General features: G+C 41.5%; 1 protein-coding gene across 31 annotated transcripts in view; it reads left to right on the top strand.

Moving 5' to 3' along the window:
- The first annotated feature begins 3,002 nt into the window (after positions 1-3,002).
- MYBPC1 (myosin binding protein C1) overlaps positions 3,003-26,036 on the top strand; it is a 90,685-nt gene continuing 67,651 nt past the window's right edge. For 26 of the 31 annotated variants that reach the window (XM_088676776.1, XM_088676779.1, XM_088676769.1 and 23 more), the window contains exons 1-3: positions 3,003-3,120; positions 20,358-20,390; positions 22,740-22,781. In XM_088676776.1, the coding sequence (XP_088532902.1) occupies positions 3,096-3,120; positions 20,358-20,390; positions 22,740-22,781 (100 nt within the window). In that variant the 5' untranslated portion in view covers positions 3,003-3,095. The remainder of the gene's footprint in view (positions 3,121-20,357; positions 20,391-22,739; positions 22,782-26,036) is intronic. The other 5 variants (XM_060279916.2, XM_088676768.1, XM_088676764.1 and 2 more) reach the window with 1 other exon arrangement.

Here is a 26,036-nt window from a genome sequence, read left to right as displayed (position 1 = left end):
TTCATCTTTGGCTATTTAATGAGCATTCACCCTGATTTGTTTGTGGGGAGATGCAACATTGCTACAAACAAGTGTGATCCCACCTTTCTAGTGCATTTTCCCATCACTTTCCTCATTGCAAAAAGTCCAGTGTTTTGGGGAAGCATGTTTGTTTCATCAAAGCTTTAAATCAGCTTTAATTGTGCAGCCTGAGTTTTCTGGTATGTGATTGAATCCCTCCCAGAAATAATGACAGTCTGGAAGTTCACCAAAATATGCAAATCATGTTTGATCAAGAGCATAGCAAGAGAGAGAGAAATCCAACCCAGGTAATGCAGGCAACATGTGGCAATATTGTCTTCAGATCTCTGAAAAACTCTCTTCATGTGGCAATATTGTCTTCAGATCTCTGAAAAACTCTCTTCTGTTTACAACCTATGATTGTCACTCACCCAGGAAAGAAAACTCCCCAATAGCATTGAAAGTACAGTGTGGTACCCAACTAAGTTTTACTTAGAGTAGACCCATAGAAATTAATGGAAATACATTAGGTCAAGTAAAACATAGTTGAATACCCATAGAATTTAATGTCAATTTGCACAGAATAAAACTGACTGGCCCTACCATTAGGTAAAGTGAGGTAGCAGATTTTGAATAGCACTTGGTTTTGGATATTGTAAAGGGGCGTGAAATTTGTAGTGATTTAATATATTACAGTTGTCTTAGAGAGGGAGAGTTGTTTGTGGAATTTTATGCCTTGGGTGCTGAGTTACTTGACTAGGAGGGCAGCAAAATATACCGGGCCTCCTTTGATTATTAGCTTATTTTTTACATAGCGTTTGGACATGATCTTTTTACTTAAACATACACCTCTCTCTGTTCCATAACAACACAATATTTCCATGTTCCATTAATCTCACAACGACCCTGTGGTACAGACTAATATCATTACCATTCCACAGCATTAAAATAGAAATGGAAGTTTGTCAGATAGATTTGCCAATGGTTATGAACTGTTAATATTCTACATCTAATTTTAGCTATTGATCAGCATGGCTAGCTAGGGTTGATAGCACTTGATGGAGGCTGTGGTCCAAAACATATTGTTGCATCTCATCCCAATCTCTGAGTGGAGCAAGATTCCAGGAATTCCAAGCGCTTACCCAGGGTTCAGTTTTCTTGGAATGAGGGACAGCAGAGACTGTGGTGTCTTTATGATATATAGTTTATTTACACTTATATGCAACCTGAGCCTACAATGGAGGAGTTCACAGCATTAACACCCCAAGAGGGTCTTGCTTTTCCTATAGCCACAGCCTTGGATTCCAGCAGAAAAGAGACATGGTTCTGTCTCCCAGCTGCAAAGCCTGCAGCCTGCCAGTTTAGCCTACTCACAACTCTGGCCTTTGTCTTTCTAACAACCAGTGAGTTGAGGGAGGAGGTTCCACTCATTTGCCATGTGGCACAGAGCAACTTCCTTTGTTACCTTACTGGCCCATACTTAGAAGGCCATTACTGGCTATTCCAGGAACTGATTCCGTGCTGGATCCAGGAATTAGTAGAGGGCTCAGGCACTTACAGGAGTGAGTCAGCAGTAAATCACACTGTGCAAGTTGGAGTTAACTCTTTATTAGCAAGAACACAATCTGCACAGGAATGTCAGGCCTAATGAGCACAGCATTTCATTTCTGGTTGGTCTTGTCCCCATGAAGCAGTCGCTGAGACTGAAGATTCTCACCTCCCCACAGTTGCCCAATTCCCCTCCTTTCCAGAGTTTTTTCCAAGCAATCGGACGCCCTCCCAGTTTAGCTCAGGAGGCCATTTTGAGCTCATCACACTCACTTGTCATTCAGCTGACATTACCTCATATCAGTGGAAGACAGGAATGCCTGGCGGGCTATGGTCCATGGGGTCACGAAGAGTTGGACATGACTAAATGACTTAACAACAACAACAACAACAACAACACCTCATATCAGGTACAGGATGGACCTGGTCACTGTTGAATGCAGTGGGGTTTGCCTTCAGAACCAAATTTAAACAGCACCAAATACAAGCCCTGCTGCTTTGGGGCAAGATACTGTATGATGCCAGGTAATTGACAGGTGGGTGGACCCGCCCACCTTTCAAATACCCACACAGTTGCCCACTATTTGATCTGCCCCACTGTCTTAAAGTAGTTCCTCACCCCACCATTAGTTGGTGGTCACATGGCCCTTCTGGTATCATACACCCTCCTATCCACTAGAGGGTGCACACACTCTGTTGCTGTACTTAGTGTCCTACAAATGAAGGACACTCACATTTTTTTGTTCTCACACCAGTAGTGTCTCTGAATGCAGCTCTTTACCTTCTCCCTGACACTAAATGTATTGATGTGATGGCATTCCCACTGACTCTAACTGAAGGAGAAACTAAACATCACTCTTTACAATGCCCTTCATGCGTATAATATATAATTGTGGTCTGTCATATTCTATGCTCTGACAATAACAACAACAACAATTTTATTATTTATACCTCACCCTTCTGTCTGAATTGGCCTAGCCACTCTGACAGGATGAATATTTCACTTGCCTTAATTTAGCCTACAAATTGCTAGAAACTGCCAAGCAGCATTATGTGATCAAGATCGGGTTAGCTGTTTCAGTTATCAGCCATGGGGAAAAGACACGCAGGTGCAGTATAACATTTAGAACATATATAATGAACATATAATCTGCATATCTGAAAACCCTTTGATTGTCTGATTGTCTGGTAATCTATTGGGGTGTGTGCTCACGAGAGAGAGAGAGAATCTGATGCTTCTGAATTTAGAAAGTTATAGCCATTCTCCTCAGCCCCATGAAATGCAGCAGAGATTCCTTCCTAAAGCCAAGAGGGCAGCGGCTGCGAACAACAGATGTAAGCAGAGCTCCCATAACTGTCAGTTTTCGGAGGGTATGCATTGAGAAGAGAGGAGGTGCTATTTTGATTGATATTTCGCTGCTGTATATAAAGCCGAGGAATTCTTCTCCCCCTCTGCTTGTCACACTGGCCTGCATGCTCTCCACTGGACTTGTGGCTCCTTGCTGTTGCATCTGACACATAATTGGGAATAAAGAGGAACAAAAACAATGCCGGAACCCACCAAAAAAGCCGGTAAGTGTCATCGTATCTCCCTTGTCTTAACAAAAAGCACATGTTTTGAAACCAGCTTGTGACTGAGCAGAGAGATCAGAGAAGGCAAACCTTGGAAGCTGTTATCCTTCCTTGATTCACCAAATTTGAGATCAGTGAAGATAGTTCACTATCATTGAAACAACTGTTGAACAACTTAGTGATGAAGGTTAGAAAGCTCGGCTGAACTGGAGCATTTTAGTTATGGTTGTGTTGTGCTAGATTATTGTTGGTACAGTTTACTTTTCTGAAAGCTCCTTTTTAATTACCATGATTCTGAATGTTCATAGCGTAGTTCTTTGTGTTTTCAAAAAGTGCATAAAGCTTTACTATTGCAAATGAATCTCATTTGTATGTTAACAGGAAGAGCAGGTTTATAACTCAGTGTTACAATTTGCCTTGGATATCTGGGTATTTCTCATAATAGCATCCTCTTTACCTTATTCACTGTGTATCAAATTATGAAATTATTTTTGTGGCTGTCATTATGAATCCAAACTTTGGAGGACTATTGCCCTTTCCAAGCAAAGATTTCACAAAGTTGTAACATATTTAGAATTCAGTGCTGCATAATGGGAATATTATCTAGACAGATATCTTTCTTTTAAATAGTCCGCTTTTAAAAAAAAAAAAAGTATTTGGAAGAAGGTTCCTCAACTTTAATAGGCACAGTTTACCAGTAACTCAAGTATTCACTTAATATATTAATAGTACAATCCTAAAACTGTCTACTCAGAAGTAAACTCCACTGAGTTCAGTGGGACTTACTTCCAGGTAAGCGTGTATAAGATTGCAACTTAAGATCACATGCACACCATACATTTAAAGTACACGGCTTCCCCTGGGAACTGTATTTTGTCAACGATTCTGGGAATCACAGCTTTGTAAGAGGTAAGCTACAGTTCCTTAGATTCTATGGGGGAAGCTACGTGCATTTAATGTGCTTTAAATGTATACTGTAGAAGCCTAAGTCTGTCTTCCTATATTAATGCTTCTTTTCCTACACAAATCAATTCTGTGCATGAATGCTTAAGTTACAATTCGATCATGTGCATGCTTACTTGGAAGTAAGTCCTACTGCATTCAATGGAGCCTACTCAGTGAGAATAGGATGCTAGGTTTCATCTTTTTCCTCTAAGCGAAATATGCCCAGTTCCCTCGCCCTCTTGTATAGTACACACCCTATGACATCTCAGTTGCAATCTTCATAAGGTCACTATATGCAAGACAGCTTTTCCTATATGGATTTTATGGTGGAAAAATACATACAGTCCTGTATATGCTTTGTGTATACACTGTAACCTGAGGAAATTCACAAAGAAAAAAACCAAACTTGTAAAATCTTTCCTTATTACCCAGTAACTTTCTTGCATGGAGGTGATATTATCAAAACCTTTCCCCTTCATTCCTTTGGAATGTTGGAAAAGGATATTAGTATGCTAAAGAGCTAACAACAATTTTCTCTGTGTGCTATGTTTGCTTCATGCTCAGAGCATAACTTGCTTCCATATTTAGGATCAAGGATATATCCTCAGGGCATATTGGATGGTGGCTCTGTGGGGTTTTCACCTTGTCTGTTAGCATGTGGCATGGATATCTTGAGTGTTTTACAAGGTAAATCCATTACTGGTTCAACCTTTCTTTACCTTTGACATAGTGGATTTTCCTTGTCCCTTCTCATATTTTCTAGATAACGTGAACAAACCTATTAGGGATATATTGCTTATAGAAGCCTTTGCATGGCACAGAGGATTGGATCAGCTAATTTTCAGAATAATTACAGGCCTAGAATCTACCATGCTTTTCTTGATAGCAGCGTTACCATTTCAGTAAGAACTGTCAGCTTTGGGTCGCTGTTGTCTTAAAATGTTTCCAACAATATTTTTTTTTATTGAAAGTGCCTTTTTATCATATGTATTACTTACACAGCCAGCCGCGATATACTTCAAAAGTGTGGAGCCAGTGTGTCAAAACCAGCACTCTGAATTGAGCCCAGGAACTAACTGGCAGCCAGCACAGTTGGGCCAGGATTGGTGCTATATGTTCAGGTGGTCTTGCCCCAATGAACAACCTGGCCCCTGAATTCTGCACCTGCTGAAGTTTCTGAACTGTCTTCAAAGGCAGTCACATATATAACACATTGCAGTATGCAGTAATCTTACCTAGGGGTTACCAGAGCATAGACAACAGAAGTTAGGCTATCTCTGTCCACACAGGGGCACACTTGAGCCACCAGTCGAAGCTGATGGAAGGCACTCCATGTCACCAAGGCCACCTGAGCTTCAAGGGGCAGCAATGGATCCACGAGTACCCCCAAGCTGTGTACCTGCTTCTCCAGAGAGTGTGTAACCCAGGCTTCCTCAACCTCGGCCCTCCAGATGTTTTGAGACTACAATTCCCATCATCCCTGACCACTGGTCCTGCTAGCTAGGGATCATGGGAGTTGTAGGCCAAAAACATCTGGAGGGCCGAGGTTGAGGAAGCCTGGTGTAACCCCCTAAAGGGCAGGCAACCTCCAATCCATCCAGTCGGGGGAACCACCCACAAACAGTGCCTCAGTCTTATCTGGATTAAGCTTCAGATGGATTAGCTCTCATCCAGTCCATTAGCGAAGCAAGACTATGGTCCAACACATCCACTGCCACACCTGCAGATGTAAAGAGAGGTAGAGCTGTGTGTCGTCAGCATATTGCTATCCCCAGTTGGCCATTAAGCTCACTTGGTGACCTTGGACCAGTAACTCTCTCTCAGCCTAGCCTACCTTACAGGGTTGTTGTGGGGTTTAAATGAGGAGGTGAACCCTGTAGCTACTTTGAGCTCCTTAGAGGAGGGGTGGGATAGAAATGCAATGAATAAATAATAAATTAAAAAATGCATTATTTTCTTCTCTTTCTTTTGTTTTAGTTTTATACTCAGTTCTGGCTAAGTATTTCCTTGAGGTTTTCTAAGATTGTTTAGACTAGGGCTGGGCAGCCTGTGGTCCTTCAGATGTTGCTGAGTCCAGCAAGTGTAGCCAATGTTCAGGTTCTGCACCCCTGATTCATACAGGATTTCAATCTTCTGCACCAAGTGAAGCATTTACAGCTGATAATACCATACTCTTCACATTAATTTACAAGGTTTAGAGCTTATTAGCGTTCCTTAGTTGCATGGGTTAGGAGTTTCAAAATTAGGATGTATTTTTGATGCAGTCAGAAGCAGTACAAAACAAATACGGTATATATTATGGGGATTTTAAAATAATTTTTAAGAATAATACTTATTTGTGCGATAGGAGCATCCCAAAGATATCCACAGCAAATCTGCTAACTGACTTTAAATTTCTGAATTGAAGCCTATGTTCAAACATTGGCGACATTTTAGGGTAATCCAGCTACAATGACTTAAGAAAACTTGGTACTGTACTTCCAACATTCAGAAACCTGGAGATTAAACCTCCTTAAGGGACAGAACCTCACTCTAATGTATGACAAGCAATCTTCAGCTCATGAGAAATGTTCATTAGCTTTCAGGTTTAGTTTTAACAGACAGTTTTCTGTTCTCATTAAATTGCTACTTAACTTCAAGACAGAATGTCCTAATTGGTAGAGTTTGGGGAGACATAGTAGTATCAATATTGGGAAGAAGGTTGTTCAGGATGATCCTTTGCAACTTGACGGTGTCATGGAAACATTGCAGAGTTTGTGAGGAACTAGCAAGTTGCTTCTTTGCTGCTTCGCTGAATATTCTTCATTTGTGTTATGTGAGTTGATGGAGAATTTGTTCCAAGCGATATGGCTGCTGGGCTATTTAGCTATTAAGTTTTCTGTTCTCGGGAGAGAGAGGAGAGGTTAAGGAGCTTTCTGTAGGATATAAGGGTTTTAGCACCTCAAGTGGGATCCAGCACCTTACAGGACTGAGCCCTAGGCAACTAGTGTTGACAAGGCTGCAAGGATCAGTTTGCATCCTGGCACTGCTGCTTAGCGCTGGAGGACAATAACGTATGAAGTATCCTACCCAAAATAGCTGTACCAAATGTGCACACGAATGTGAGAGAACCTAAACCTGCACCCAAACTACCGCCAGCCAGCCTTGTAAAGTATCCTATTTGCCGCACAGACAGCTGACATATATCTTAACATCAATTCTGTTAGAGATGGTATGACACTAGAGATAGTACTGATGTGTGCTTGTGTGTGCATAGAAACCTCTGGCATTTGCATGGTTGAAATGTAACCTACTCTACAAAAAGAAGATCCATTGCTCTGCTTACTTTTGTGTCAGTCCCCTGCCCACCATTACTGGTATGGTGGTCATTTTTCATGGATAACCACTGAAAGGTGGCCCTTGGGCTGAACAGGCATGTTCCCACTCCAATGTTTTATTTTTATTTTTAAAGAGGCAGGAAAAAAACAAGCAACAATAACCAATGATCTCAACACTAATATTTCATAAACTTGAGTTTTGAGCTGGCACAAAACATTCATAACAGTTGGGTCCAACCAAATCTCAAAGGAGGGGTTTGCATATTTCCACCAAGAAGGCCTTCATCTTCATTGCCATATAGAAAGCTTTGTCCGGCTGAAACATAGCCAGGAGAGCAACCACAAAGATTTCAACACCTGGACAAGTCTTTGTGGGAGTAGGTGTTCTTTTTAATATCCAGCACCTTGAACCTGACTTGGTAAAATGTTATTTTATAAAAACCTATTTTTCAGCATGTAGACAAAGATATATTTTGCCTGGGTAGTTGGCTGACTTGTGGGTTGTTCAATTTGCAGAGTTGATTAAAGCTGTGTGTAAAGTTGATTGCAGAAGAGAATGCTACCTCAGTAAGGCAGGAAGGCTTATGTTCCTATGATGTTTTAATGCTTCCCCATTAAAATATCATAAGAACATAAGCCTTGCTGCTTTATGAGAGCCTAGCTCAGATAAATATTTGATCGAATGAAAATGTTTCTGTTTCTGACTCTCGGACACCCCACCCAAAATATCTCTTCACAGGTGAGATTACCTTCTGTTGTGTGGGCAGGGCGGTCCCTCCGCCTACCTGGCCGATCCCCTGGCAATGCCTCCCCAGGCAGAATTGGGTGATTAGCTGAGGTACGCGGAGACCTCCAAGTATCCAGCCTGGGAAGGGCGAAGTCAGCCTGTACTACCGGGTGCTGCACTGGGATCCGGGGGGCTGTGCGCAACCATGCAAAAGGTGCCCCCATTTGATGTGGGGAGCGGTCATTATCTTCTGAGTGTTCAGTTGCCATTGTTGAGAGATTATTATTAGGCTTTTTAATCATAACCTTTAAAAGTGTCATAAAAGCCCTTCCCAGTTAAGAAAGAGATCGTTTCATTTGAGATTGTCAGGGTCCCAAGATGGCTACTTAATTTTGCATTAAAACATTAACTTTTTCCAGGGTGAATGTTATATTCCTGGGAGTAGGAATGCTTGTGCTACACAGTGAGGTCAGCAGGCAGGGCCATGCAAAATGGAAGGGATACCCCTTCTCTTTCTCTTTCCTTTGTTCTCTCTCACCTTTATGCATTCATCCATCCATTTTATTTCTCTCCCCCCCACACATATATAAGGACCCACTGACACAAGAACCCCCAGCAACAAAAGGAAATTGATATTGCACAAAAAGTACACATTTCCTACAAAAGAAGGAAGGAAGTAGCACAATGCACCAGAAATTTCTCCTACGTAGTTTTGGATGCAGAAGATTTCGGGTTCAATCCCTGGTGGTGCTAGCTTTTTTAAAAAAAGGAGCAGGAGGCAGGTCATAGAAGAAGACACTTCTCTGCTGCCAATTAGATGCCAATTAGAATACATAATAAATTATAGGCTAGACAAAAAGAGTTTGACCTGGAATAGGGCTGCTTTTTGTGCTCCATTGAAATGAGATTTATGAGTACAGCAGCCTGTTTCCAGTCTAGTTTATCTTTTGCCATAGTGGGGCTCTTACCACACAACCATGTCATAGATCTTTGGTGTTGGCTGTCTAGTTTTAACATGAAAAAATAAGAAAGTGCCCTAAAATAAAAGGTTAAAAGTACTATAGAGTTTCCCAGATAGTACTGCTTTCAGTTCTTCAGATAACGATACTACTGTTCATATCTTTAACTGGACAGTATTGTGTTGTTGTTGTTTTTTAAAATCTGTGTTAAATTCTATTTGGCAATTTGCCTCCATAGTAGATCCAATTGCAGACAGAGGACCTGCATTCTGCCACAACACATAGGCACTCTCTGCCACATTCAAATATTATTTTCATTTCCACCACCTCCCACACTTCCTCCTGTGATATCGGGTTAAGGCTGACCTTCAACCTCCCACTCTTTGCTTTTTTGCTTCTCATGTGTTTTCTGCTTGGAAATGTTTTCTGCTTGGAAATGAATCCCAGTGAACAATAGCCACCTTAAGTTAACATCTTGCCTATTTTAACAAATTTAGTGAGCAAGCAAGATGTTGTCATTTATTCCACTATCCAGAGCACTTCTAAGGGTTTGTAAGCAAAATGGAACACTTCCTATTTTTCTTTCATATCATTGCCATCATTTGGTTTCAAAAGTATTTTCCTGTGTGTGGTGTGTGGGTGTGTATACCTGCACAACTGGAAGGTTCAGCTGGGCATGCAGAGTACAGCTGTTTAGTCTGTGGTGTGACGTCATAATCCTTTATCCATTTCCCCCCAGGGAAGGGTTGTAGCTCAGTGAGAGCAACTGCCTTGCATGCATTCAATCCCTGACATCTCCAGGTAGGGCTGGGAAAGCCCCATCTGAAACCCTAGAGCAGGCATCCCCAAACTTCGGCTCTCCAGATGTTTTGGAATACAATTCCCATCTTCCCCGACCATTGGTCCTGTTAGCTATGGATCATGGGAGTTGTAGGCCAAAACATCTGGAGGGCCGCAGTTTGGGGATGCCTGCCCTAGAGAGCTGCTTTCAGTGCGTGTAGACCAATGTTTCCCAAACTTGGGTCTCCAGATGTTTCTGGACTCATTAAAATTCCTACAGACGGTACTTTAACACAAGGATAATTTTTCGGTTCATCAGGGTTGGCAAAATGTTTTTTTGTGTGTGTGAAATGACACGTGGTCAGAGTATTTGCCACTTGTATATTTGTATTTTGCTTTTATTCCCAGGAGCTCAAGGTGGCATACATTTGTCCTCCCCTCTCACCTTTTAGCCCTGTGAGATAGGCTAGGATGAGAGTTAGTAGTTCAGATACCAAACTTATAAAACTGCACATATTTAAGAGTATTGGTGTCATTTATCAGGGTTGGTGAATTTTGTTTTGCTTTGGTATTATGCTGTAAATAACAGGATTGTGAAATGTTGTTCAAGCAAAGGGGGTGCTTTTTTGGCTTTGTGCATCTTAATTTGTCTATACATTATCTATTTTTCTTTACACGATCTCGCATTTCTTCTCAGGAGTTCAAGGTTGCGCACATTATCCTTCCATCCTCACATTTTTATCTTTGCAACCTGTGAGGTAGGCTAGCCTAAGTTAATATGTGTGCTTAAGCAGCAGTTCTTGCCACTAGATTGCTGGGGCAAGGGACTCAAGAGGAAGAGCTGGAGGTGGCTCCCCGCCCCCCACATGAGATGGTCACCTCACTTTGCCTTATGGTATGGCAGGTCCTGGCAACAGCACAGCCAAGCTTAGCTCTGCTCTCCTTCTCAGTAAAGTGTAAGTGCTTGAGAAATGAATGAGTGAATAGTGCTTTAGCGATTCAGTAGTTGAATAGAATGCCACCTGCCCACTTCCCCTTAAATCTCAAAATGAAGAAAATGCTAAAGACGTCTTACATGATTTAATGATGGCTTAAAATTCTAGAAGTCGCCTGGAATATAATAATATCTGGCTGGGTTTCTCCAGCCACTCTGGGCGGCTTCCAACAGAATATTAAAATACAATAGTTTATTAAACATTAAAAGCTTCCCTAAACAGGGTTGCCTTCAGATGTCTTATAATATTCCTCAGGAAGCCTGCTCTTTTTACAGTGTGGCTACATGCCTGATAAAATTTGTGGCTGTTTTCTTGTTGTGGCAACCTCTTTTACAAAAACTAGTAACTAGAAGTGAGCATCATGCCCTCATTGAGAACTCACCAGTTCCTTGTTATTTGTGGGGTTACCATTTCCTTCCACATCTTGCATGCATTGGTTCCCTTTGAGTACAGAATTGGAGAAAACAACTCTACAGTATGCATGGTTGCTCTGTTTAAACAAGTGCTGGCCACCAGTAACCTCCTTTTGCAAGCATTGCTTAAAAAACCCATTCACTATACAGGTATAATAAGAAAGGGCCTGTTTAGAAGACAGATAAATGGATTTGTCAGTCATTTCCTTTTTTTTTCAAGAGTCCTGGGAAATGAGGTTAGGAAAGATTTCTAACAGTCCACTACAGTTCGCAGCATTCCTTTTAGGGGAAGCAATGGTAGTCATAGCTGCCAAGTTTTCCCTTTTCTTGCAAGGAAGCCTATTCAGCATAAGGGAAAATCCCTTAAAATAAGGGATAACTTGGCAGCTATGATGGTAGTTAAAATGTCACAGACCTGATATAGGCTTGTAGTGTGGCTACGGAGTAAATTATATGCTGATATTCTTCAGGAATACAGAAGTGATGCAAAATCAGCAGTGGAGAGGCCTTCAGCCATGTAAAAAGTCATTCAGAATCACTGTGGAGGTCACAGCTCACTGTCACTTATTTTTTCTTCCACTAGATGGTGCCTGAATTTTTTCATTAGTAAGTAACCATTATATTGCTGCATGGCACCCCAATGTGATATTCCAGGGGTTCCAGATGGAAATAAGGCACAGCAGAGAATGTGGTGTCTTTATGATACATGTTTTGTTCACACATATATGCAACCTGGGTGTATGATAGAGGGGTTCACAGTATAATCCCCAAGAAGGTCTTGTTGCTCTGATAGTTGCAACCTCTGACAAAGGTAGAGTTTGAAGTAGAGTTTTAGAGTTGACTGTGATGTGACCTAGGGGGAGAAAGGTTGCAAGTTGGAAAAGGCCGAGGCAGAGCATGATGTTTGCTTTTAGTTTGAATCCAAAGTAGCAAAACCACAAAACCCTCTGGGGGTGATTACGCTGTGAACCGCTCCATCATAGGCTCAGGTTGTAAATAAACTATACTGTATATGATAAAGACACCACAGTCTCCACTGTGCCTCATTCCATAGCTGCCAAGTTTTCCCTTTTCTCGCGAGGAAGCCTATTCAGCATAAGGGAAAATCCCTTAAAAAAAGGGATAACTTGGCAGCTATGCCTCATTCCCAAAAGGAGACCCTGGGTAAGACCCCTGGAAATCTTGCACTACTCAGAGACTGAGGTGGCATGCAACAATATCTATTTATTAAAATTAGTCTTTTAACTTCTTACTTCCGAGTAGAACTATATAGGATTGCAATGTGTGAGAGATTCTCATTAACTTAAGTGGAGCTTTCCCCCTGGTGAGTGGCTCTAAAATTGCAGTAACATTGACTTTTGCAGTTTCTGTGCATTGACAAATGAATGAATCTGATTTTTCTTAATGAGTCCTGGTTGCTGGGAGAACTATGTTTTGTCTAGTCAGTCATGCACTGAATCCTTTCAAATGAACCTGTTATTTTGGCAAATTAATGTGACTAATAGTGCAACCCTAATCATGCCTAATCAGAAATATTTCCTGTTGAACTCAGTAGGGCTTACTCTCAAATAAGTGGGGTTAGGATTGTAGCCTAAAATGGGAAGTTTAGGCTGCAGTTCTGTGCCTGTTGACCTGGAAGTATAACTGAGTGCAGTGGACATCTCAATAAACATAGATGGGATTGGGTTATGAGTAGTGTCATTTTTCTAGAAAAAGATGTGCTGGAACTCACCACGAACATTTCCGTTGTTCTCTTATAATGGCAATGGCGTCCCCCTGAGAGGTGCCAGAACTGAGTTCCAGCTGGACAAAAAGTCCTGCTTATGAAAAGGTATACTGAATAGATCTTTGCAAAGATGGTAGAGTGTGAGCAAGCTTCACCCAACATCCAGCCTGAAATCCGCACATCTAACCTGAAAGTACTTTTCCCTAGCTTAGTCGTGTAATTCTATTTAATTGTAAAGGCATGGCAACGGCAAAAGTCAATTGAAATGAAGTAGAAAGCTATTTCATATTTTGAACAGATAGGGATATATAATTAACAGCCTGCTAATATTTTTAATAGAAATGCCAGCAGATGAGTTGTGGCTTACTGCATACATATAAATCAACACATAATGAATTCTGGGAACAAGGCCCCTTGGGTAACCTGGCCCTTTGGGTAAATCTGGATCCATAATCCGCTCCTTGGCAGTGCTAAGACATGAAAGCATTTCTGTGTATACATCTATGTAACAGCTGTGCTTTCACTGTCTCAGTTTGATGGTACTCCTGCTAGTCTTAATGCAGCAATGGGTAAATTTCCAGCCTTGTTGCACAGCTGTCTTTGAAGCTTTGTAACATGAGGGATACAGATTTAGGTTGCAGTCTTACGCAAACATATACCTGGTAGTAGGTTGCATTACTACCAGCACTACTTCCTTCAAATGAAAAATACGTAGGAGTACACTGCAAATATACTTTTCTCAGACATTGCCTGGGAGAGCTACCACTGCAAAGGTTACAAAAGGTCAGTTAACGTAAACTGCAAAACAGGAGAGAAATAGCTGGAGGAAAGCTGCATTATATTTTATGTCCTTGCATGCATGGCTCCTATATCTGAAAAAGAAACCGTTCTTTTCCTTACTGCCCTGTGGCAGGTGCTATGAGGTAGGCTTTCCTCCCTCAGCACAAGGACCCCTACAGTTCTTATATATTTATAATTGTTTTAGTCATTTTCTATTTTTACACTGAAGAACCTTTCCTGGCTAGATCTGTATTGACATTTCACCAACCTTGGCAGCTGAAGAGGTTCATCATGATTCAATGAGGAAAACTTCTCTCCCGTGGTGATGGAATGCTTTGTCAGGCATTCAGCTCAAAGATTTTATCCGTAGTATAGTTCCTCACAACACCTAGCCAGGGAGCCTTATAAGGCAATTGGATGGCAGAGAATGGCATCTGGGAACTCCATAGAGCATGCTGCATCAGGAAAGAACAGAGCAGCCGCCACAGTTTGATGTCCACTTGTCTTTTTATTCTTGGCAGAAAAGTCCATCTTGAGAGATTTATTAGCCTTGGAGGCTGTGGGCTGTTAGGTGTTTTCTTACTGGACTTCCTCAGAAGTGAAGCTGACAGTCAATGATGTCTTGTTGTTGGTAGATCAAGGGCAACCTGAAAGAGGGAATTTGTTGGAGATCTGTTCCCGCCTTCTTAAATTTTGCAGGTGGGGTGGATACTGGCAGCATGTCTTTTTTTCTCATGTTCCAACCATCCCCCTTTTACCAAGGAGCAGTCCCTTTGTTTTGTTTTGTTTTGTTTTTGCCTTTGTTGGATGAATAGTTAGCATGTCTTAGCACGAGATGTTCCTGTTGTCGATCTTTAGGTTTCAGAGGTGCCATTGCATGCATATCCATGCCAGGAATAAGGCATAAATTCAGCTGAATTTATCAAATTTCTGAAACAAGATGAGAGCCGAAAACAGCCATCCTCCAAAATTGGCTCTAATATGAAATGTCCTGTGCAGTTTTCCAGCCAAACAATGTTTACAAAAATGCATATATTAAGGGAAAGTGTGGATAAAAATTGGTAAAATATTGGTAAAAATAACATACAAAAATGCATTGTATCAGGGGGATTTAACATTCAAAAATGGGTACATTAATCAAAACTGCATACAAAAATGTGTTTATCAGGAGATATTCACATAAAATGCTGGTGAATTTTCACAGGGATTTTTTAAAAGAAAATTTGCAAATGTGGATAAACAAATTTAAGACTGGAAAAATGAGAAGCTGAGAGAACTGAAATACACAAACCCTTCCATCCCTAAGGAACACTTCAGCACTATGTAATGCCCACAAATGGTGTCCTTTGTCAGAGTGAAGAATTTCAGAGGTGCCATTGCATGCATATCCATGCCAGGAATAAGGGATAAATTCAGCTGAATTTATCAAATTTCTGAAACAAGATGAGAGCCGAAAACAGCCATCCTCCAAAATTGGCTCTAATATGAAATGTCCTGTGCAGTTTTCCAGCCAAACAATGTTTACAAAAATGCATATATTAAGGGAAAGTGTGGATAAAAATTGGTAAAATATTGGTAAAAATAACATACAAAAATGCATTGTATCAGGGGGATTTAACATTCAAAAATGGGTACATTAATCAAAACTGCATACAAAAATGTGTTTATCAGGAGATATTCACATAAAATGCTGGTGAATTTTCACAGGGATTTTTTAAAAGAAAATTTGCAAATGTGGATAAACAAATTTAAGACTGGAAAAATGAGAAGCTGAGAGAACTGAAATACACAAACCCTTCCATCCCTAAGGAACACTTCAGCACTATGTAATGCCCACAAATGGTGTCCTTTGTCAGAGTGAAGAATTGGGAGACCAGGGTCTGGAGAACCCAGGAATGCTGCCGCCACTTTCTGCAGTGGCTAATACTGTTCAGCAGTAACAAAAGTTTAACAGCAAATGATTACACTTTAAACCTTCTAAACAGTTTTTTACTGTGGTGGCAAAGCAGCACCAGTATTTTTCTGTAGCAACCACTGATAGCTGCTCCACACTGCAAGCACAGTCTGGCTTTCTCCAGGCACAGCAGTAGACAGACCTGCAGCCCAATCTGTGACTCCCAGCAACTGGGAGTAAAGTAAAGCTTGAACATGGTCATCAGGGTTAGCGGTAGTAATTATCAGCAGCCTTATCTTCCATGAATTTGTCCAATCCTTTCTTAAAGCTTCCCAAGTTGGTGGCCATCACTATTAAAAGAGTACAGTGGTACCTCGGGTTACAGACACTTCAGGTTACGACTCTGCTAACCCAGAAATAGTACCTCGGGTTAAGAACTTTACCTCAGGATGAGAACAGAAATCACGTGCCAGCAGAGCAGCAGCAGTGAGAGGCTCCATTAGCTGAAGTGGTAGCTCAGGTTAAGAACAGTTTCAGGTTAAGAACGGACCTCCGGAACGAATTAAGTTCTTAACCCGAGGTACCACTGTATTCCTATTTTTGTTTGAGAAGTGTTGAAGGATATGCAACTCGGTTCTGAAGGAGGTGTGTCTGACTAACTTCCCTCAATTTTTTTAAAAATAAATGCCTTTATTTTTAGACTGCCATTGCTGAAGATGCTTTCTTTGGAACTGGATGCGTGGGTTGTGCCTCTTTTATTTTTTCCTTTCGGTTCTAAGGCTTTTGATATTGTTAGAGGTTTGTTTGTTTTCTATTTTTTATTGTTGGGTTATATTGTGTATTCCCTGCAACTTTGGCTGAAAAGCAGGTAAATTAACCTCGGTGTTAAAAGAGTTCTGCAGAATCAAACTTTTTATAGAGGAAAAGCTATCACATATACCAGTGCTGGCATGAATCATTAGTATCTTTGGGCAGCTGTTGGGACCCAGCACCCTGTTGACCCTTGACCTCCTTCTCTTTCTGCTTGTTTCTTTCCTCATTGACTCAGGTGAGCAAGCAGGTATAGCAGCAATGGGCATTAGCCACTTGGCTGCTTGCCTGATTTGATAGTTCTTGGTCTGATTGTTCAAGGCAATGATATGCTCTTATTTTCACTTTTATTGTGGTGAATCTCCCCGATAATACAATGCAGGCAGCCACCAATAAGTCCAGGAGCCCTGCTTTGATCCGTGTGCCAGGGGCCTCTACAGAGCATTTTGCTCTGAGCCCCCTCAAGCCTGATTCCAGCTTGGGGCAGCAGCATAAAATGATTAAATATAAACCATAATCGGAAAATGGGGTCTCTTTATTCTTTCCCAATCATTACTACCAAGTTTACTGTTGGAAAATCTGGCCATTTAAACCACACATGTGCTATTCACAACAAAGTCTATAGTCTATAGATTTTGTCATTTAAATTGAGGTATTTTGTGAAACCAAGATTAAAAATGAATGATTTGCCCTAGGGATGGTCATTTTACTTGTTCTCCTCGACTAGGGCAATTAATTTCTAATGACTTACCCACTTGGACTCTTGCAATGGACAAAATGTATTGTTATTCACATGGATCCATTTTAATGACAGTGCATTGTTTTACATTTTTCTTGAATACTCACTTAATATGGGTGGTGTTAAATGGCCATTTTAAAAGGATCACACCATCCCTAAAGAGAATTTCATAGCCATTGCCCAGTGAAAGTCAAAAAAATCCAGGCTTATACACCCTCAGATACAGTACACACTAAAGAACAGCAGCAGATACAATGCCTAATTTATTAGGATTGGCAATTCTGTGTCTAGGTTTTTGGGAGTGGGTTCCATTGAGCATAGAGGTGCTTGCTTCTGATAGCAAAGGTTCAACTTAAAACATGCTGAGAAAGAACTTCAGCCAATTTAAATGCAACTTTTAGCATTGTATTAGAAATGCAATTTTATCTTATGAAGCAGTGTTACCATTTAATTTGTTAGTATGAAGTAGAAACTCCTTCAAAGAAAAGAAAATAATTGTCCAGCCTAAGCTTGATCATTTTTCACATCCCTCCATGCTAATTGGTTGAAATAACTTTAAAAGCCTCATTATCACGTTGCCAGACCAAGAAGGGTCCATCAGTTAACCTGGCATTCCAGAAAATGATGTCATCACTCCTTCTCTGAAAAAAAACCCACCTATTCAACCTGTTCTCCCTCCACTCCATCATGGAAAAGGCTATCAGAGTGCTGGAGAAGGTGCAGAAAAGGACACCCTAAATTATCCAGCCCAGAGCTCCTTTCTTACAAGGAAATGACACTATATGACAAGATTATAAAGTTATGCATAGTGTGGCAAAAAGCAAACAAACAGTGGATAGGATAAACTACTCCAGTGAAATTGGCAGTAGACTGAAGACACACACATTAAGTACTTTTCTGCACAGCATATACTTAATTTATGGAATTCACTGCCCCAAAATGTTGTGGCTCTGCCAAGCTGGCTTGAAAAGGGGATTGGACAAACTTGTATGATAACTAAACAGAACAAAGAGGACAAAATTTTGCATGATAACTAAACAGAACATCCAATATACCTCTGAATAACTGTTGTGGAGAAGGCAGAGGCAACAGCAGAGGAGGTCTGCTGCCTTCATGCCATGCATCTAGTTGGGCACAGTTGGAAACAAAGTTTTCTTCAGAGTAGACCCATTGATATAATTCAGTGGGTCTCCTTTCAGTAAAACTTAGTTAAATATCACCCAGGGTGTTGCCTACATAGGCCTTTTGTTTGATCCCGCAGGATTTTACTTTGTTCTTAAATTATTTCATACATTGTACTGAATTCCCTTCCAACCTATAGTGTTTCTTCTTCATAAAACACACACACACGGGGGTGGGGAGAGAGAGTCAAGATGTACCAAGAATGCATTTTACACTTAAGCCTGCCGCCAGAGGAGAAGGCTTACCAGGATTCTTACTGGAACAGAGAACCAACATCACTAGCATGCTTGAGAATATATTTAGTCTGTGGAGTCTTACTGTGAGTGGCCAAAACTGAAATGTTATTTCTATTATTTGCTCAAGGGGTTGACTGGTTTTATATCTTTGGTCACATGGAAGAAGCTGGTGTGGATTGATTTTCAGTGTGTAAAGTTTAAAGAGTACCTTTACGTGCAGCTCTGCTCAAACCACTCAACATTGCAAGCTAATTGGATAAACATGGAACACCACTTCAAATAGGCTTTTTGCCTGGGGGAACATGAGTTTGTCTGAACAGGGCACACAGAAGCTTCAGCTGCCCTATAAACCTGCTTGATCTAAAGCTGTAGAGCAAATAGTAACTCTTAAAAAGAAGTGTTTATTGAATTTTCAAGACAACAACATAAAGACAAGACAAACAGTAAAGAAATTAAGAACACCAACTATGTGAAGCGTGTTATTGCAGTTGGAATAAAATAAGCAGAAAGTTCAGTACACTTTTGCAGCAATTGTAATATAATAGATTCTGCAAAGGGGCATTTTGGAAGTAAGAGTCATATATCAGTCAAGGAGTCTCAACACATAGAGACATGTGCAAGCTGGACAATGTGTATGGTGGTCCTGGGCTGCCCAAACTACAAGACACCCCCCCCCCGCCTCACTGATGTGTTCCAAAAGAAAGCAGAACAATATACCTGACACTAGCTTGGCTGCAGGAGTTGCTGGAAGGAGGCATACATGACCTGTCTTAGGGATTCCATTCCAGATTTCTGTAGGGCTTACTCCTTAGCCTTTTCTTCTCCTGAAGATGCCGTGCAAGGCAGTAGGTATGGATTTTTCCTCCCGAAACCTTTCTCACATGAGTATAGTTGCAAGGCAGGGAAGGCTTAGGATCAGAGTTTTCCTTCTCCTAGATAGGCTAGCACCTCAGGTTGACGAGCCACAAATGCTCCTCATTTCCCTCTAGAACATGTGCAGAAACTGCCTTCTTGACCATTGGACCCACTATTGGTCTTGGCCGCTCAATAAGCTGGAGCCTGTTTTCACATGCAGGGGAAGTCCCTAACTCGCTGAGAGATTGAGACCCATCAACTTGCCCTCACCAAATTTAGCTGATCAGTCAAAGCTGTTTCCCAGGGTGTGGCCGCTGTCGCATGCTGACAGCTTCTAGGAGACACAGGTGAGAATTGGGTGGGGACCAAAGGTGGACAAACTACCCCAGAAGGAGCACATGTCCCCCACCAGAGGTATTATTCCTCCCCTAACATCCTGTACACCCAGAGTAGAACCATTGAAATAATTGGACATGATTATTTGAGTTAAACAATTTCCTTTCCAACTGAACAAATGTTCTTATGTATGTTGATGACTCTGCAGAAATTTTATTTGTAAAATAATGATAATGCAAGGAAATAGCAAATCAATTTGGTATTTATTACAGGAAAATAAAAGCAATGTGAACCAACTATTTGGTGAGATAGTTTGCTGCTTTCATCAACAATGAAACAATTTGAATAAAACCTAATTAGTGGGTTAAACACAAAACCACAATAAACATCTACAAATCCATAATGGGAAGACTTTCATGTATAGCATGAAATTCAGAATTTGTCTAGCTCTTCAAGCTGTATGCAGTACTGTACTGTACTAGAACATATGTATCTATTTGTATAAATTTATGTTTCTAAAAGTGCTTCTTCTATCATTTTCAGATGAAACAGAAGCAGAGACTGCACCACCTTCAGGTTAGTCACTAGAATTTGTGGTTTTGGTTGATATAGGTATGTGCTGTATAGGCTTCATACAATACACAAAGAGGTGACTGTTTATTGGTTTAATAACTGCACTTCTACAAGATTAACAGTGCAGTCATTTGCATGTCTTCTCAGATGTAAGTCCCACTGAGATCAAGGGGCTTATTCCCAGGTAACTGAGAGCTTAAACTCGTTTTAGGGTGCCATTTACAATGGTAATTTACAGTGAGGATGCTAGGAATCCTATATATGCCTATTCATCAGTAAGTCCCATTGAGTTCATTGGGGCTTATTCCCAGATAATTGGGTATAGGATTGCAGGCTTAATCCCCTTGGCTCCCCTGCTCCCCCCCTCCAAGCTCTGGAAATTGTGGGTATTTTGAGGATGCTAGTTCTTTTCTAGGATTATTTTTTTTGACAGAAATTGCACATGGATGTATTTAGGGAAATTGTGGGGCAAGGAATTGGTCCAGTGAATGGATATAAGAAAAAGAGAAATATTTTGCCTCTTCGCTTTGTTATACTGTATATGGAGGGGAGGGAAAGGGAGAGGAAGAAGGCCTCATGTTAATAAAGAAGGCCTAAAGAAAGTGCATTATATCATATAGAAGCAAACATAGATTTGGAATAAATACTTATTAATAATTGAAAATTCACCAGATTTCAAATATTTGAGCATTTCTGCTCCAACCCTACATTTTTGTTTTAATATCCAAAAAAACCCTTGTGCAGCTAATACTAACAGCTGTTGGCTTATCCCTGCAATGCATGCATAACATTTCTAAGCACATTTCACACAGTAAACCATGCGATCTGTTCCATTAGAAATCCTTGCAGATCTTTTGAATTAAACAACAAAACTGCAAAAGAATGGAGTTGGAAGTCCTTTTCTTTTCTCCCTGGAAAGAAACATTTGTAACACTAATAATTACAAATGTGGCAGATTGCATAAGTGCACTGCTTTCCAGTGGTTTTGATTTAACAAAGAACTTTGATCCTGGAACCTGCTCCACCCATAGTTCTGGAGCAAGCACAGTTGATGTTTATCAGTTGATGTTTGGGAGGATATCCTTTGACCCAATAGCCCTGGCAGATTCATCAGAAGCCCTGAAGCTTGTACAGCTCTTCTAAAGATGCTAACTATGTCCCACCACCTGGTATTTGGGAAGGTGTAGAGAGAGTTTGTTGATCCTCCTGCCCTTGGCATATCTTTCTGGATATTTTGAGCTTCCTGTGTACCCGCATATGCACACACATGCACAAATGTGAGCACACAAATAGTGTTAAGCCCAGATTGTGGCTGCCACATCTAGAAGCTTGCTGAGTTAAAAGTATACAGAATGTGACCAAATATGCAGAGGGGGAAGGGGGAAGAAAGAAAATTTGCTTCTGCTCTTCTAAAACTTGATTATTATAATTCTGGATTCATTCCCGTGTACATACAGAAAATAGGGGAAATGTTGGTGCAGGATAGTTCAGAGTCACTTTCAGGTGGCAATCCTATGCATGTTTTCTGAATGAGCCCCACTGAACAAATATACATAAGACTGCACTGCTACTCCAGGTTCATAGAAGGGACTCATCTAGTCATCTAGAGTTGGAAGGGGTTATCTAATCCAACCCCATGGAATACAGGAATCTTTTGCCCAATGTAGGGCTCGAACCCACAACCCTGAGAGTCTTATGCTCTACTGAGCTATCCAGGTTGTTTGCATATATGTAAAATGAGTGGGACCTGCAAAAAAAGATGTTACGCTGTTGAGTGCTTCTGTTCAGAGTTTCAGCCAGCCATGCCCTTTTTCAAGATACGGCATTCCATTCCCATTCCCCCATTCCAGCATCAATTAGCATTCTCAGTTCTCATTGGGCCATCTTGGGGTCCCAACCCATTCCCAGCAGAATTTTTTTGTTTATTGCTGTAAACCTTGCCCACCCTCACCTCTAAAGCCAAGTATTATCTACTTTGAATGGCAGAAGCACTACTGGCTGTCAGACAGAGGCTGCCTATCCATCGCCTGTTCAGTTTCCTTTTCCATGACCTGAATCTGAGACTTTCTGTATCCAAAGCATGTTTTCCTCCCACTGAGATATGGTCCCTTTCCTAACTAATTGTTTCAACCAACAGGCATTTACATGCTAATAGGATCCAGTTAATATCCATTTATATTAATGGTCTAACTCTTTCAGCCTCTGGCAATTAATTCTCTGGGGCGTAGTGGCTGCTGTGCATGTGCAACATCTAAACATGTTGTGCCAGCATTGCAGGCGGGCACGCCAGCACAAATGTTGATGATCTGGGTGTTTTCTCTCAAAAAGATGTTGCTTCTACTTTCTACACAGAACAAAATAAACCTGAGGAGAATGGAAATCAACCTAACCAAGGTGAGTGGAGTTGTTCTCCAAAAGCTAGAAGGAGGCAACATATCAATCAGTAGATCCTGCAGCAGTATAGGTCATATGTATGCTTTCTCTTCTTTCTTCCAGTTCCCCATACAGTTTTGAATTTCATTTCATTGATATGATTTCATATGGCTTCCTGGATTCCCACACCACCAATGCTCCCCCCCCATTTACTTGCTTCAGCTGGTATGCCCATTCAACCCTTCCTTGGAGAGGGCAGGCCTAGCCACAGCCATTTACGATTTAGTACAAGGGATAGGATGTATTAACAATGTGCAGGTGTAGTTGGACTCCAACTCCCATCAGTCTCAGCCAGCATGGCCAATGGGCAGGGATAACAGAAGCTAGAGTCTGGTGCCACTCGGAGGACACCATGTTGGCCTAACCCAGGCATCCCCAAACTTCGGCCCTCCAGATGTTTTGGACTACAATTCCCATCATCCCTGACCACTGGTCTTGTTAGCTAGGGATCATGGGAGTTGTAGGCCAAAACATATGGAGGGCCGCAGTTTGGGGTTGCCTGGCCTAACCTCTGCTTTAGTAACTTTGACACAGGAATATTGCCTGCCCTCGAAAAGTGTCCAGTAACTTTTATTGATGTGCAGCGCTGCTGCCAGGCTACCTATTTGTTTCCTGGTCCAGTTGATTACTTCCTTTATTGCATTTATAATCTGCTTTTCCTCCAAGGAGTTCAAGGCAGCATGCATGTTTCTACCACTCCCTTAATTAATCTTCATAACAACCCAGTGAGGTAGGTTAGGCTGAGAAGAGAGAGAGAAAGGCTGGTCCAAGATCACCCAATTAAAGAGGTAGGCTGGGCTGACAGGCAGTGACTGGCCCGAGATCACAAGTGAGCTTCATGGACAAGTGGGGATTTGAACCCTGGTATACCAGGTCCTAGTCTGACAATCTAACCACTATACAACACTGGCTGCAGTCTGCCCTTTATTGTAACGGCTCCCAAGATTGAGGTATTGCACAAAAATGGCATAGAAACCATCAAAAGCAACCATAAATGACAAACACGCAAAAGTACCATTCAGTTTAAGGTACTAGCTCTTGTCATAAGAGCTTTAAAGGGCTTCAGTATCTGAAAGAAAGCCTTTGTCTACCATTCAAAATCTGAGACGCTGCTCTGAATTGCCCTGTCAACCACTTTAGCCAGAATCCAAAGTCCTGTATGACTAATTCTGCATGTCAGGTGGAAGCCTTAAGACTTTCTCTCCTATAGTCCTCCATAATGCCTAGTAGTAGTAATAATAATAATAATAATAATAATAATAATAATAATAATAATAATAATATATTATTTATACCCCGCCCATCTGGCTGGGTTTCCCCAGCCACTCTGGGCGGCTTCCAACAGAAAAATGAAATAAAATAATCTATTAAACATTAAAAGCCTCCCTAAACAGGGCTGCCTTCAGGTGTCTTCTAAAAATCTGGTAGCTGTTTTTCTCTTTGACATCTGATGGGAGGGCGTTCCACAGGGCGGGCGCCATCACCGAGAAGGGCCTCTGCCTGGTTCCCTGCAACTTGGCTTCTCGCAACGAGGGAACCGTCAGAAGGCCCTCAGTGCTGGACTTCAGTGTCTGGGCAGAACGATGGGGGAGGAGACGCTCCTTCAGGTATACTGGGCTGAGGCCATTTAGGGCTTTAAAGGTCAACACCAACACTTTGAATTGTGCTTGGAAACGTACTGGGAGCCAATGTAGGTCTTTCAGGACCGGTGTTATATGATCTCGGCGGCCGCTCCCAGTCACCACTCTAGCTGCAGCATTCTGGATTAGTTGTACGGTAGTTTGCAGGTCATCTTCAAAGGTAGCCCCAGGTAGAGCGCATTGCAGTAGTCCAAGCAGGAGATAGCCAGAGCATGCACCACTCTGGCGAGACAGTCTGCGGGCAGGTAGGGTTTCAGCCTGCCTACCAGGTGGAGCTGGTAAACAGCTGCTCTGGATACAGAATTGACCTGCACCTCCATGGACAGCTGTGAGTCCAAAATGACTCCCAGGCTGCGCACCTGGTCCTTCAGGGGCACAGTTACCCCATTCAGGACCAGGGAGTCCTCCACACCAGCAAGCAAAACACACACACCCAGCCTTCCACAACTCTTAGGGGAGCGTTGTCCAACCTGGTGAGCACATGCTGACTAGGATTGATGGGAGTTGCAGTCCAAAACATCAGGATGTTACCAGGTTGAACAAGGCTGCCTTGGGGTGTGCCCAGGGTAACTATTTGTTTCCAAGTAACGATGAGGATGCAATCTTCAGTGCAATCCATGCTACATAGTTCTAAATTATGTGTTTCAGAGCAAGGTATTAATTTGCATTTATGGAATGCTAGATCTCTGTCATCTATCCAATATCTATTTTATTTACAGAAGAATTGAATGTATAGCAGCCTCACCAAACTCACTATGTTATCCTCCAGTGACTCCGTTCTACATTTCTGTTTGTCCAGCATCATCATGTGTGTCTAACTACCAACGTAACTACCAACGTACTCTCACATATTACATTCCACAATGTGCTTTCATTCATCTTCATTTTTGTGCTGAAGACATAGCTACCAGAACTGTGCTCATTTCCTGAAATAACAACAGAAAATTAATGTACTCATTTCTTTCTTTAGGTTCCATCCAGGCATCCACCCATCTAATAAATTACCTGCATGTTTCATTTTCATCTGTCTAGGTTCTGTGATCTCCTCAAACATCTGATTGTTTCCTCTGTGATTTTGATTGAAGTTTCCATCAAAACTCTGTATAAAATCTCAGCTGTCTTTTATAGACATACGTAGATGTCTATATTTAAAGGTTATGAGCAAGCGTAGCAGATCTGGCAAGTGGACATAGATAAAATTTCATTAGTACTACTGGAGCCTCCCCATCAGCAACTTGCAAATATGAAACAGCACACCCTCCTGCTACATTGATGACATACTGCAGGGATGGGGACCCTTTGACTCCCCAGATGTTGCTAAACTGCAACTCTCATCTACCCCAGCAACCATGACCAATGGCCAGAGATGATGGGAGCTAGAGGTACCCCATGCCTGACATACTGTTAAAAAACCATTTGATGTACAGTATAGTAAAGAGGAAGGTAGACCATACCATAGACTTCTGGGGAAGTGTTGTTATCTCATTGATTCTGCTCAATTTATTTGTTTGTTTGCTAAATTGTTCATTAGCTCTCTCCTGCTGCTCAACTCCCATCATGCTGGCTCTGACACTGG

Source organism: Zootoca vivipara, chromosome 9 (genome assembly GCF_965207765.1).
Source record: "Zootoca vivipara chromosome 9, rZooViv2.hap1.1, whole genome shotgun sequence".
In the NCBI taxonomy this organism is placed as follows: Eukaryota; Metazoa; Chordata; class Lepidosauria; order Squamata; family Lacertidae; genus Zootoca; species Zootoca vivipara.
Note: the sequence above shows the minus strand (reverse complement) of the source record. Positions and strands in the feature narration are given on the sequence as shown.